This window comes from Nomascus leucogenys, chromosome 15 (assembly GCF_006542625.1).
Source record: "Nomascus leucogenys isolate Asia chromosome 15, Asia_NLE_v1, whole genome shotgun sequence".
NCBI classification, from domain to species: domain Eukaryota; kingdom Metazoa; phylum Chordata; class Mammalia; order Primates; family Hylobatidae; genus Nomascus; species Nomascus leucogenys.
Window position 1 is genome coordinate 10,929,271 of NC_044395.1, and position 14,226 is coordinate 10,943,496.

The 14,226-nt window shown below is 39.2% G+C and overlaps 1 protein-coding gene across 1 annotated transcript; it reads left to right on the forward strand.

The window, feature by feature from the left end:
* Positions 1–4,265: 4,265 nt before the first annotated feature.
* LOC100583195 (olfactory receptor 10G6) lies at positions 4,266–8,931 on the forward strand. The gene is given in 3 exon segments (XM_003253505.1): positions 4,266–4,388; positions 7,922–8,224; positions 8,227–8,931. Coding segments are annotated over 3 exon segments (1,131 nt in total).
* Positions 8,932–14,226: the final 5,295 nt, after the last annotated feature.

Below are 14,226 nucleotides of genomic sequence, written 5' to 3' on the forward strand. Positions count from 1 at the left end.
GAGCAGCATCTTGGATCTGGAAACAAGATAGGAATAGCCTCATCAGACAGAGAAGTAGAAACCAATTTTTCTGGCTATGAAGCTTCCATGTGCAGTTGGGAAATCAGGGCACTGCATTATTCAAATCTTGCCACTAATCTCCTTTGCATTTTAGAGTCCTGTTCTTTTTAAATTATTTCCTAATTTTACACGAGAACCTTGGAAAAATAAATTCATCTGATATTATAATTAAGAATCTACATTCAAAAGATATGTGTTGGGCTGGGAGCGGTGGCTCACGCCTGTAATCCCAGCACTTTGGGAGGCCAAGGTGAGCGGATCACAAAGTTAAGAGATTGAGACCATCCTGGCCAACAGCGTGAAACCCCGTCTCTATTAAAAATACAAAAATCAGCTGGGCGTGGTGGCATGTGCCTGTAGTCCCAGCTACTTCGGAGGCTGAAGCAGGAGAATCACTTGAACCCAGGAGGCAGAGGTTATAGTGAGCTGAGATTGTGCCACTGCACTCCAGCCTGGTGACAGAGTGAGACTCTGTCTCAAAAACAAAAACAAAAACATATTGTTTTTTGCTATTTCAACCAGTGGCCACAACAAAATAAGACATTATTTTATCACAATCACTGAATGTCCCTGGGCTTCTGTATATCCTTTATCTGAAAATGGCAGATCTGAGACTCTCAGACCCTTCCTGTAAGCTGCTACTTGCATTAGAAATTGCCATCCCATTCCGAAATAACTTAAATGTTTTGTGCCTTTCCTAGGTATAAGCAGAAAATAAATTTACTAATATGATATGTAAAATCACCAGGAGAGGTAGAGAACCAGTGACCCCATTCCAACTCCCAGTGTCCCACCCTTTCACAGTGAATTAGTCTTAACGACCACAAAAGAAACGTAGCAAGTATGTGTATTTAACCTACATTGCAATTCATTAACTTAACTATATTATCCCCAGTTCTATAAGAGATAGCAGATTCTGCTCAGACAGTTATAGAAATAATCTGGTTCTCTGTGCATGTATTAAGTTAGAAATTTAACACCTGAGGACTGTGATTTTAAGATCTTCATTACAGATAAGCAGTCAACACCCAACAGTCCTTGTTTTCCATGTATTCTTCTAAATGATCTATTACACCAGACATCCAGGCCAGAAAACCTTCCTAATGCAAATTTCTTCAACTTGGGTGACCACAATTAATACTTAACATTAACTCTTCTGACACTGGGCATCCAATGTCATCAGCTACCAATGGCCTTCCTCAATTTCTATTCAAATCCTCACTCACCACTTTCAAATCTTCCCAAGTTGATCAAACCTACATTATCATTCATTCAAGGTTTTCTCACCTGATACTCCTTCTGGTTCAAAACACCCCACGGAGCATAACATGCATGTGGCTAGTGTCTCCACTCTCTGGACCTTGAAATGTCTTTTATGATTCTCCTCTGGCTCTTGTGACATTTTGACCCCCTGTTCTCACTGTCTCTTTTTTTGCTCACTGGCTACAATCTCCCTACCTGTGCTGTGCTGTGACTTAGATAAAGATGGAGCAGTTCCCTTACCAAAAAATGAGACCAACTTTAGGGAAATTCATAGGTTACTTTTGATCTGCCACTATAATTTTTTTCCCACACATTGTGTACTCTCATGTACTAACTTTGGTAGTGTCGTGATAATTCTCATATCTGCCCAATCCCCTTTTCTGTCAATCTATGAATATACCATTTGAGAGAAGGCTATGGGTGTCATTTAGCCAGGTACCTACAGTCTTACCTGGCATAACCTCAACCTCAAATCATTTTTACTTCATTTTCAATTTCTCCTCTGTCATCGTCTTCTTTTGGTAGGTTTCCAGTGACTGTGAGTCTCATTCTATAATTCTTAACCCATAACAAGATCTTCATGTACTCCCACAAACCCAATCAAAACCCTTTGTCTCTTCCAGAATATCTTACCCACTGGCCTGTTGATTAGCTCATTCTACTTCCAACTCTGAGGCCCACTGACCTGTTCATTCCATCATTTTCCTTCCAAATCTGAAGGGTTTTTTCCCAATCTCATAAGTCTCAGATGTCCTTCCCCTCTCTACCTAGTTCCCTTCTTTCCGTTTTCCTTTCCCCTTTTCCTTCCCCCTTTCCTTCCTTCCCTCCCTTCCTTCCTTCTTTCCTTCCTTCCTTCCTTCCTTCCTTCCCTTCCCTTCCTGTGTTCCTTTTCTCCCTCCCTTCCTCCCTCCCTTCCTTCCTTCCTTCCCCCAGTTATTCTACCTAAAATATGCTTACTGATAGCTTATTATCATATGCTGCACACCATGGCACATTATGTACTAAAACCATGCCTCACTCACAGATTGTATGCTGTAGTCCTAAGGCTTTTAGCACGAGACCTGGCTGCAAAGCTGACTTTTTGGAAAAAGATACCCTCCCCTTGTTTCACCCCTCCAACTACTCTACCCTTCACCTCCACATGCCTCCCCACATTGCCCTAAAAGAGGAACTAACAAATATTTTTGTCAGTTGCAGGGTATTTTATTGATCCATTCATGGGAATTGTCAAGTTCACTGCTTTAAGCAAATGGATTAATTAAATATTTGATCCCAGTTGAGGGTGGTATCTTTACCTGTTTCTCCTTCTGCTTGGCCTGAGAGAGCAAGGGAACTGGATCTGCCCCCATTTGGATAAAACTGAGCCGTTTATTTTTAATTTCCTTTTCTCCCATCTTTTTTCTCTTCTGCTTCAAAAGTGGATGATGATAGCTCCTTTTTGCAAGAAGTCTCCCCACCCTTTCCATGTCCTCATCCACATAGAAAATCAAATGGAAAACAAAAGGAGGTCTAGGGTAAAGAACAACCACGAAGGCTTCCTAATGTAGATTAAAGGCCTTTTCTAACTTCCCAAGGTCAAGCATCCACATTGGAATTTGGAACCAAAGCTTCAGTTTGTAATCATGTATTCCTTTGTATTGTATTTTTTCTATGTAAATATACACAGTATTTCCATTAGAGACATCACGGAACAGGAGAACTTTCAGTGAGAAGGGACGATTAGGTGTTTGGAGTCTTAAGTCTCTTCCATCTTCCTTTCTAAGTGTAGACTTCCCTATTAGCAGAACCCTAAATCTAATTTAAACTCAGCATCATATTCTTGCAGTAGGAATATGTAGTAATACAAACTAAAATACTTAATGCTGACCTTATATGATTTCTTAAGTGGAAAATGGCTTGTTCAAAAAACAGAACAAGTGCAATGTTGTGTTTCATAATATGCTATTAAACATCGCAAACAAGCAATGGCTCAAAGTAAGCAATTAAAACATATTCAGCACCAGACCAAAAGTATTTTAACAACTATTTACTGAGCTATAATTTGCCTAGCACTGATTCAGGACTACAAGCTCCTCTCTTCTCAGAGTTAGGTAAATTGTGTAATTTATTTATATAGACTCATATGAGATTTTATCCATTAACTAAGCTGTATGAGCTTTTATCTTTGGAAAAGTCCTTATTCTCTTTAGAACTCAGTTTTTTCATGTATAAAATGGAGATGCACTCTAGGTCATTTTTCTAAAGGTCCTTCTAGCTCCAACCTAAGTGTGTTTGACTTTTGAGGATTGCTACATTTTTCATATTCCTTCTAGCTTAGTCTCCTATTTGCATACTAAATGATCTAAACAGTTCTGCCCAAAATAGTATTGTCTGTCCTAATGCAATGTTCTAGTAATTTACTCCTTCTGAGTTAAATTCATAGGGTACATTTAAAAGCAATTAACATATGGCATTTATTTAGTACCTGTGGCTTTTAAATTATTTCAAGTGTATCCTCATGCTTTTATAGGTAAGTGAGTAAATCTTTAGTTGTCTCTATAGCAAGAAAACTAAATCCCAGAGAAATTGAAGGGGGCCTCCTGATTCCTGATGAAGTGCATGCTTTTAGCAGGATCCTATGCTACAGGGGCACCACTGGCAACTAAGTGAACTCCCTCGAGTATTAGTAGTACTGGCTTTGCCGTTAACAAAGCCCACTGCAATTTATTTCCATGTAAGTTAATTGCTCCTGAAGGGCAAAGCAGAAGTGATGTCAGCCCCCGCCCCCCCATCTCCCACCCTACAGGGACTAGAGGAAGAAAAAAGCTGCCTGTCAGAAAGTGAGACTCTAGGGGTCAGGGCTTAGGAATGCCACTGCCAACAGCTTCAAATGGACTACAAATGGGAAGGGGGAGCCCAGGGAAGCATACAGAAAGAGCGCAATGACATAAGCAAGAAGGGGCATGTCAAAGGCAAAGACGAGGCAACCTATTGAGCTCAAAAAGGAGTCTCCACGAAGAACAGCAAAGAGCATGGAGAAGCAAGGCAAGCAGCAGACGATGGCCTCACAGCAGATTCCCAGCCAGGTAGTTGTCTCCTTTTGTTTTCCATTTGATTAAATGCATGTTAGAGATGCTGGGAACAGAGAAGGCACATTAGGTCCTCCTAATGGCATCACGCTTTACAAATACCTGCGGAGGGGTGAGTCTTTATATTCTGCTTACCAAAGGCCAGTCTCCCTCTTGGAGTTTCCTGAGACACATGTGTTTCAGGGTCTACCTTAAGCTTAGTTCAGTTCAAACAGGGTTTGAAATGGCCAAATGAAGCTAGTATATGGCTACTAATGTCCTTTTATTCCCAAGTTTCCTGAGACACATGTGTTTCAGGGTCTACCTTAAGCTAGTTCAGTTCAAACAGGGTTTGAAATGGCCAAATGAAGCTAGTATATGGCTACTAATATCCTTTTATTCCCAAGACTTCTTGTGAAAATTGCTTCTTTTCCCCTTACACAGATGAACATATCACATGCTGATACTATAATGTGACATTAACTAAAATGTATACACCAAGTAACTGGAGTAGTTTTAATTATTAATGGATAAAGCAGGGTATTTTTATCTCTCTCCAGGGGTAAATAATATTATTTCTCTGTAGAGAAAATAAATTATGAAAGTGAATGAAAACTGAGATGCCATAGTAGCTAGATGGCAAGGAAGAAAATTATAGTACAGAAGAGAATTGGGACTAGGAGAAATATTGATTTTTTTGTGTAAGAACAAAATTTAAAATGGGAATTGATATAGATGCAAAAGAGATTGATGTTTCTTTTTTTGGTTAGAAATCTACACCTACCACACTCCCTCTTTTTTTTAAAATGAGAAACTGAGACTAGAAATTTTAAGAGATTTGTCCAAAATAATATAGCTCATAAGTAGTGATGGTACTGAAATTCTTATGATTTTGAAAGTCAGAATACAAGATCTAACTGATACTCTTCTAGATTCAGTGTCTAAATAACAGACTGATCCAGGCAGAGGGAAATGCCTTTGCTCAATACTATTTGAGAATCTTTCTGTGAAAGGTATGCTACAAATGAGATGAAAAGAAAGATGAGACAAAGCTCCTGTAGGAGCTCACAGCCTAACGAAGAAATTAGACACAGGCACAGGGTAAATTTCAGCATGCTCATAGTAAGCCTATCACAGAAATGTGAATGGAGTACTGTGGAGGCGGTGAACAATGAGCGGCCATTTGGAGGAAAGAGAGCAAAGGCTTTACTGAGTAGATGACATCTGAATGGGATTTTGAAAGGTCAGTGGAAACTTTTCAGACATCAGAGGAGCAAAGCCATTCTAGATTAAAGGGGCTACTGTATAAGGAAACAGAAAATGTTTGGTTAAAGCACAGTTAAGGGATGGAGTGCTGAGAGGAGGCTGGAGAAGTAGGTCAACACAACCACACCAGTCAATTTGCACTTTCCCCTTGGGCAATGTGGTACCATTAAAGGTTGGTAATCAAGGAATTGCCTAAGAAATCACTAAGAATTGCCCCAGAAGTTGCTTCAAAATAGATTTTATAGCTACCTTGGGAAAGACTATTCAGCTTCTATGCAGTTTAAACTCTTATTTAGGGGTACCAACTGTTTCGGTTTACCAGGGACTCTTTTAGGTTTAGCACAGAAAGTCCCAACCTCAATCCTCAGCAAACTTACTTTTACCGAGAAGTGTAGTCTCTGTGGTGCTAAAGATTGAGAAGGTTTGATGAGGGATGTGAGGCAATCCATAGTGTAGAGGGGAGAGAAGTAATCAGAGGGCAGGCAGCTACAACTGCAGCTCCCTCACCCACCAGGAGCCCAGCTGGAAGCCCTATTTCCTTCCACATCCTCTGAAGCCTTCTGAGACATTCAGCATTGTCCTTGAACCTTCTTGAAGGTGACACGCCATTTGGATATTTGCCTCCAATTTGTAAATAGACTATAAGAGTAAATATTGATGGAAGGGGCCGGGCACAGTGGCTCATGCCTGTAATCCCAGCACTTTGGGAGGCCGAGGTGGGACGATCACAAGGTCAACAGATCGAGACCATCCTGGCCAACATGGTTAAACCCCGTCTCTACTAAAAATACAAAAAATAGCTGGGCTTGGTGGCACACGCCTGTAGTCCCAGCTACTCAGGAGGCTGAGGCAGGAGAATCACTTGAACCCAGGAGGCAGAGGTTGCAGTGAGCCGAGATCATGCCACTGCACTCCAGCCTGGCAACAGAGCAAAACTCTGTCTCAAAAAAAAAAAAAAAAAAAAGTTGATGGAAGTAAAGTGACACAAGGAAGAACACCTCACATTGCTCTCAGTTGCTTTCCTGATTTCTCCCTGACACTTGGCTGATCCCATTCACCAGTAATCCTGGGAGAAGAAGCCCTTTGTGATGCTGCTCCAAATTTGCAGGGGTGTCATCGAGCACTGAACAACTCGCTAGAAACCACAGGTTCACTTCAGACCAGAGCCACACATGCAAATACGGAATTTTTCTAACAATATGAGATTACAACATATATTTGATGAAAAATCATAGCTAATGTTGATTGAGTGCTACTGTAAATTATGTGAATTAACTTATTTAATCCTGAAAACAATCCTATGAAGTAGACACTATTATTATCCCCACTTATAATTGTAAAAACATATTAAAAATGTGATTACCAACAAGTATAAGTAAACTAGGTCTTTGAACCCAGTAAGACTTCAGAGGCCATATTCATAAGATACAATATATAGTGCCCTACTGTATGGGTGTACAGGTAAATGGATGAGTGGATAGATGGATGGATAGACAGATGGACAGATGGATGGATAGACAAATGGACTCTACTTTCCAGAAGTAGAGAGAAAAAAAGGCAACCCAGTGCCTTGGGGCTAAGATTTTGTACTGCTCCACTATTCTGAAAGATTTTAAATGACATGTAAAGTTTTATATAGATTTTTTGAAAATAGATATTTTTAGCTAAAACTTCAGAGGTTCTGAATGTATTAGGTTCTCTGTGCAGGTCAGATAGTATATTTTTTTTAACCTGCAAATTTTTTTATTGGGCACACTTAGATAGGAAATATAATCACAACTCAGATGTTCCTAGAAAATCAATAAGATGCAAGCTAACTCTCTGGTGTACAGATCAGGGATCAAACTGAAGGAAAACAATGGAACGGATCTTCCTTTATCAATTAATTTAGCTTTTATATGATTGCACTTCTTCCTGACTGGAAAGGAAGATTACTTCTTCTGTGTATGGTCCTTCCTTCATTCTCCTAAATTATGTACACATCATCATTTACCTTTAACCTTGGAGAGAACAACTGCTCCCTGACACCAAGCAGAATCTCAGAATCAGGAGTTGGTGGGGAGTAAGGTGACAGAATGATAAAGACCAGTAGCAAGAATGAGAGAGAGAAGAGAGAGAGAAGAGAGAGAGAATGGATAGGTAGATAGACAGATGATAGATAGATAGATAGATAGATAGACAGATAGATAGATAGATAGATAGATAGAGATAATAGGTAGGTAAGTATCTTTCTGCCCTTATTTGGGAGTGACACAGAATTGATGTGCTGAGCCTAGAGATTTTAGAGGGGTATTGAGCATCTCCATCTGCTACTTCTTTTGGCAGATGTGAACAGCAAGGTACTGCAAAGTGGAAACCAGACTTCTGTGTCTCATTTCATTTTGGTGGGCCTGCACCACCCACCACAGCTGGGGGCGCCACTCTTCTTAGCGCCACTCTTCTTAGCTTTCCTTGTCGTCTATCTCCTCACAGTTTCTGGAAATAGGCTCATCATCCTCACTGTCTTAGTGGACATCCGGCTCCACCGTCCCATGTACTGGTTCCTGTGTCACCTCTCCTTCTTGGACACGACCATTTCTTGTGCTATCTTGTCCCCAAGATGCTGGCTGGCTTTCTCTTGGATAGTAGGATTATCTCCTTTGGGGGCTGTGTAATCCAACTATTTTCTTTCAATTTCCTGGGCTGTACTGAGTGCTTCCTTCACACACTCATGGCTTATGACCATTTCCCTGCCATTTGCAAGGCCTTACACTATGCTACCATCATGACCCGCAGAGTCTGTAACTCCCTGGCTTTAGGCACCTGGCTGGGAGGGACGATCCATTCACTTTTCCAAACAAGTTTTGTATTCCGGCTGCCCTTCTGTGGCCCCAATTGGGTCGACTACTTCTTCTGTGACATTCCTGCTACGCTGCGTCTAGCCTGCGCTGATACCGCCATCAACAAGCTGGTCACCTTTGCAGACATTGGTTTCCTGGCCCTCACCTGCTTCGTGCTCATCCTCACTTCCTATGGCTATACTGTGGCTGCCATCCTGCAAATCCAGTCAGCAGATGGGCGCCGCAACACCTTCTCCACGTGTGCTGCCCACCTTGCTGTTGTCATTGTTTACTACGTGCCCTGCACCTTCATTTACCTGCAGCCTGGTTCACAGGAGCCCCTGGATGGGGTGGTAGCTGTCTTTTACACTGTCATCACTCCCTTGCTTAATCCCATCATCTACACACTGCATAACAAAGAAATGAGGGCAGCATTACAGAAGCTGGGGGGCCACAAGGAAGGGCAGCCTCACTGACTTCATCCATCACGGACATGAAGGAAACACTATAATGCAGGGCCCTGGATGGGACACCAAATACATGGAAATTTTAAAGCAGAAATAGAAAGAAAGATTCACGCAGAGAATAAAGGACTCCTGGGTGGGAACCCAGAAAGTTCCACATTGTAACCTGTTCTCAAACATGATTTTCCATATGTCTTTCTTCAGTGACAATGAAAAGCAGTTAAGGCAACTCAGCAAGGGTGGCACCTTGTTAAAAAGACCCGAGATAAGAAAATGTCTGCATGAAACCTCTGCTTCTCTGTGGCATTCATCTACATGTCTATTATTGCTTCTAGTCCCTGCATTGATACCTGTTATCTCTTTCCAGGCTATAAATAACTTTCCTGCAAACCACCTGATTTGACCTTGACAATAATTATGTGAGGTAGGTATTATTATTTTCCCATGTAACTGTGGGGAAACTGAAGTTCAAGTAAAAGGCTTATCCAAACTTCCTCCTCTCTGCCTTTTACCTTGATGAAAATGGTAGGTCATGACCTTGGACTTAAACTTGAGGGGGCAATTTCAGCTCAAGGTGAGGGAGCCGGTTACGCATGCACTGCACTAGGACCTGCGGAGGCCAAGTCGTCTGAGCTTGCACAGAGCCCCACTTTTGTAAGATTGATGTGGGTGTATCAAGGATAAGCTTTCCTGCTGTGCCACATAAACTGGGTCTCCCTGATGCTTCTGTGGATGTTGAGGAAGCACAGCATCTGAGATAGTAGACGAATGCATGTGCTACCACACTCCTGCATTTGTTACAAAGCTTTTGAGTATGAGTGTGGGGCAGGTGGGATGAAGCATGTACCTGGCTGCAACAAAATGAGTCAATAGTAACCTGAAGCATGTCCTAGTCACTTATGTCTTATAACAATCTTGTCAGTGTCTAAATGTGGGTCCTTCACCCTCAGGACCCCCTGGGTGCTACAGATGCTTTTGTTGATATTTCAAATGTATGTGGGCAAATACAGTCCAAGAAGATCACTACATTCCCCCAAATTCAATTCCACTTGTAAAAACACTGGAATAATGGAGAATTGATTTCTGTGCACCAGAAGCTTTCTGAGAAAAATGTGTGTTGTCAGTGACTTTGCTTGTTTGAACAGCAGAGATGCAAGGTTAAACATCAAAATATGTATGAATAGGCAATCCAATTCAACGTGACACAATTTTTTTTAGTGTATCGCCAAAACCATGACATTGTTGTCTATTCCAAATGGGTTTATAATCTTATAAAAAGAAAATGCATTTATATACGAGGCAGAGAGATAAAACATATGACCATAAAATAAATAAGAAATGACTGGTATAATTCAGTGTGCAATGAATATTATTCAGGAGAAGCAGAGAAAGAGGGAGAGTATTAGACCTGGAATTTATAAAGCTAGCTTATTGAAAAATTTAAGATAATCTGTAGCATGAAGGTCTTGTAAGATCTAGGCAGTCAGATGGCAGTGATTTTTTCCTGTGATGAAAACAAACCCTTGATATAATCCTAGGAGGATGCTCCAGAGAAGCCTAATTAACTGTCTTAGGAAGAGCAGCCCAAGACAGTTACAAACTCTATTTGGCAGACCTACAGAACTGCAGTGCAATGGGCACATAAACACTCCCTGGCACAAAGGGGGGCAGAAATTATGTAATCAGTCCTCTGATTCCAGAGAAGTGCCTACTTAGAAGTCAAATTAAGGCAAACATGAGGACTTCTTTTTCTCATCAGGGCCAATGACACATCACACAGACAGAAAAAGGTCACATAACAAAAAAAATTAATTGGTTGTTTTGCTCTTAATAAATAAAAAATACATCTTATTATTTTATATTAAGAAAACTACCACAAAAAACATCAAACAGCAAATTTTACTTTATACTGTATCCACACAGTCAATGAGCAGCAGGGCTAATATGTGAACTTCTTTCTGTGAGCCCAGCATTTGAACTCTCCACTAGAAAGAGCTACACAGGGTAGTATTTTTATGCAACTTCACTTCTTAAGAGGGTATTTTGATTTCAAGTTTGTTTTGAGGTTATCTAATATGGAGAATAAAAAATGGATAAATAAGACAGAAAAGGAAAAGTAGTGTTAGACTGTATGAATATTTCTCCATTCTTGAAAATAGAAGCTAAAAACATACTACTGTTTAGAGTTTGAATATTAAATATTCTTTGGTGCCTTTTTATTCTTTGGCTGTATATTTTAAAATTCAAATATATATGTTGACATATGTGCAGATATCATTACTATATTTATGTTAGTACCAAACTTTAAAAACAGCTGCAGCTTTAATATACTTTTAAACATCTAGTAAGGTTATTTTCTCATTCATTTCTAATCAGGTTCAGATTATTTGGGGACATTTTCTCATACCTGTTTTTTTAGATTAATTTCCAGATATTTTATCAAGTATAAATAAACAGAAACATTTCTGCCATCTTAACTGAACTCATATTAAAAATAGAAACCATTTTAAATTTATTTACCATTCACATTATGTTCAGTCTTTTTTGTCTTAGAAAGAGATATATCTACGCTTGTTCATGTCTTCCTGAATATACCTCACTAGAGTGTCTTACTTTTTATAAATACATTCTTTCCTGTCATGACCTGATAGCCATTCTAAGTCAAGTTTGTATTTATATGCTCAGATCATTTATGTGTAATACTTAAATTTTAATTCTCAGCAAGAACCCTAATTATCCTTATTTCTAAATTCCTAGAAGACATTTAAATTTGTCGGTATCTACTTAGTCTTTCCAGATTTATTTTCTTTACCTGTAAAATGAAGTTAAGCAAGATGATCTCTAAGTTATTCTATATTTTGATATTCAAAAGTCCTATAATTGTTCCAGTCCCACTGGGTTCATAAAAGTTCATGATATATGCTTTTTAAAATGAGTATACAGATGGTCTCCAATTTATGATGGCTTAACTTTATGATTGTGCAAAATCATTCTATTTTTCATATTCAGAATAGTTTTCAATGAATTTCATGAGATATTCAAAACTTTATTATTAAATAGGCTTTATTTTGGATGATTTGGCCCAACTGTAGGCTAAGGGAAGTGTTCTGAGCACATTTAGGGTGGGCTAAACCGAGCTATGATGTTTGGTAAGTTAGGTGTATTCAATGCATTTTCATCTTATGATATTTTTGACTTATGATGGGTTTATCAGGACATTAATTCCATTCTAAGTTGAGGAGTATGGAGAAAAACACTCCTAGGAAAGAGATAAGAAAAGAGGTGTCATAGCAAACTCTCAATTTTTTTGTCAGGCTTGACGGTCACTAGCCAGATTTTTCTCATCTACCGTTTTTATGCTACACGCAGGTGGTGAAATACAGTAAGCATGATTTGTTCAAAAAATTATTTCTATTTGCATTTATTTGGCATTTTGACTATTTCATTAAGCTTAAAGGATTAGGCTAAAAATGATTGGGGGAAGTTTAGTTATGTTGATTTAAATTGTATGAACAGTATAACAGTATATGGTATAAATTGTACATGAACAGTCCAATATTGGAATTGGCTTTTCTGTGAAGTAGTGACATTCTCATACTGAAAGGGTCATGTAAAAATCAGCGGTTTGAGTAACTGACTTTTAAAAAGTTAAGATTTTATGTTATTTCACATACTATCCAGGGTTAATAGCAACTATTAATAGGACACTCTTTATGCATTACTATTTTCATTTTAAAGACGTGGAATTGATGTATATAGCAAGAGGAGAAGAGGAAGTGAGCAATCTGCCAAATATCCTTCAACCAGTAGGTGACAGTGACAGGACAATAAACCCAAGTCCATCTAACTTCGTAGTTCATGCCATTTTTTGGCACTCTTTCAAAGATGTTTATGGAAAACATTCTTCTTCTTAGGGAACTATATCACATACACATAGAAAAGTGTAGAAGTTTGCTAAGAGTTTCTGAACAGGCTACATATCAAAACACACTGTTAAATGCCACTGAGTTTACAGGGGAACCAAAGCATTCTTAGGGTAGAAAGACAACATGGAGAGGACAGGCTTGATCTTAACCTCGAATAATAGCTTAGATTCTTGCTACTCAAAGTACAATTCACGGAACCACAAAATGGAAATCTCCCATCCAAGTACTAACCAGGCTCGACCCTGCTTAGCTTCCAACATCAGACGAGACCCGGCGCGTTCAGGGTGGTATGGCCGTAGACCACATAATGGAAATCTCTAGGCACTTATTAGAAAGACAGAATCTCAGTCCCTACTCCAGACCTGTTGAATTAGGATTTGCAGCTTAACAAGAGTCCCAGGTGACTCATGTGAACACTAAAGTCTGAGAAGCTTTAGAGATGTTATCAGATAAAAATGAAGTTGATTTCTTCAAGGTGGGATTGAGTAGGGTGAGGAGAACAAGAGGAGATTAACAGTAAATTTAGGAGAGGTTGAGAAAATCTATTTGCATAAAGAAATGCTTATTGAACAGAGAAATGTACTTGAGTAGAGAAAAGTTGTAGGGGATAAGAATAAATGGATACCAATCACATTTTAGAAGTTTTGAGTTATAAATTGAGAATTTTGTGTTGCACAGGAAATCAGTATGTGAGATTGGGATTATTAGCATTTGTGGGAGGGGACCAGTGAGATAAACTCTTTTGAAATTTGATCAGTCAGTGTTATGCAGGATGAAGTGATTCATTGAAGGGGAGAGGTGAGAGTTGAGAAGACCTTGTAGGAGATTATAATTATAATCCCTCAGACGTAATGAAATGAGAGACTCATCAGGAAATAAGTCTTTTATGACCATTACCTTCAGGCTCTCATTTCATTATGAGAATGACTTATGATGGGTCTCATCTCATTATGAAATGAGAGACTAAGGATAATGGTTATAAAAAAATTAAATGCAGATACAAATGAGACATACATTTCAAGAAAAAGGCTATTCATGTTTTTTAAAAACCAGAAAAATTCAAATGGAATTCTAATACCAAGCTTTACCCATTGAAGAGAATAGAAAGGGTGTGTGTAGTAAGACAAGTCCTAAAAATTTAGAGATGAAATCCAGAGAATACTACAAACCACAGAAATTGCCTTATTAAGTTAACACACAATTCTAAGCTTTGAAAGAGTTTCAGATTCCAAGACTCGCTCTGGGTGTGTGGCAGGTGGGATTCCTGTACTCTTATTGATGTAATGAAATTCAGACTCCAGGCAAAAGTTCACAGGTATTGGATGAAATTTCCCAAGCCTCCTGGAAATAAGGCACTGCCCATCTCCATCTGTAGCTCTAC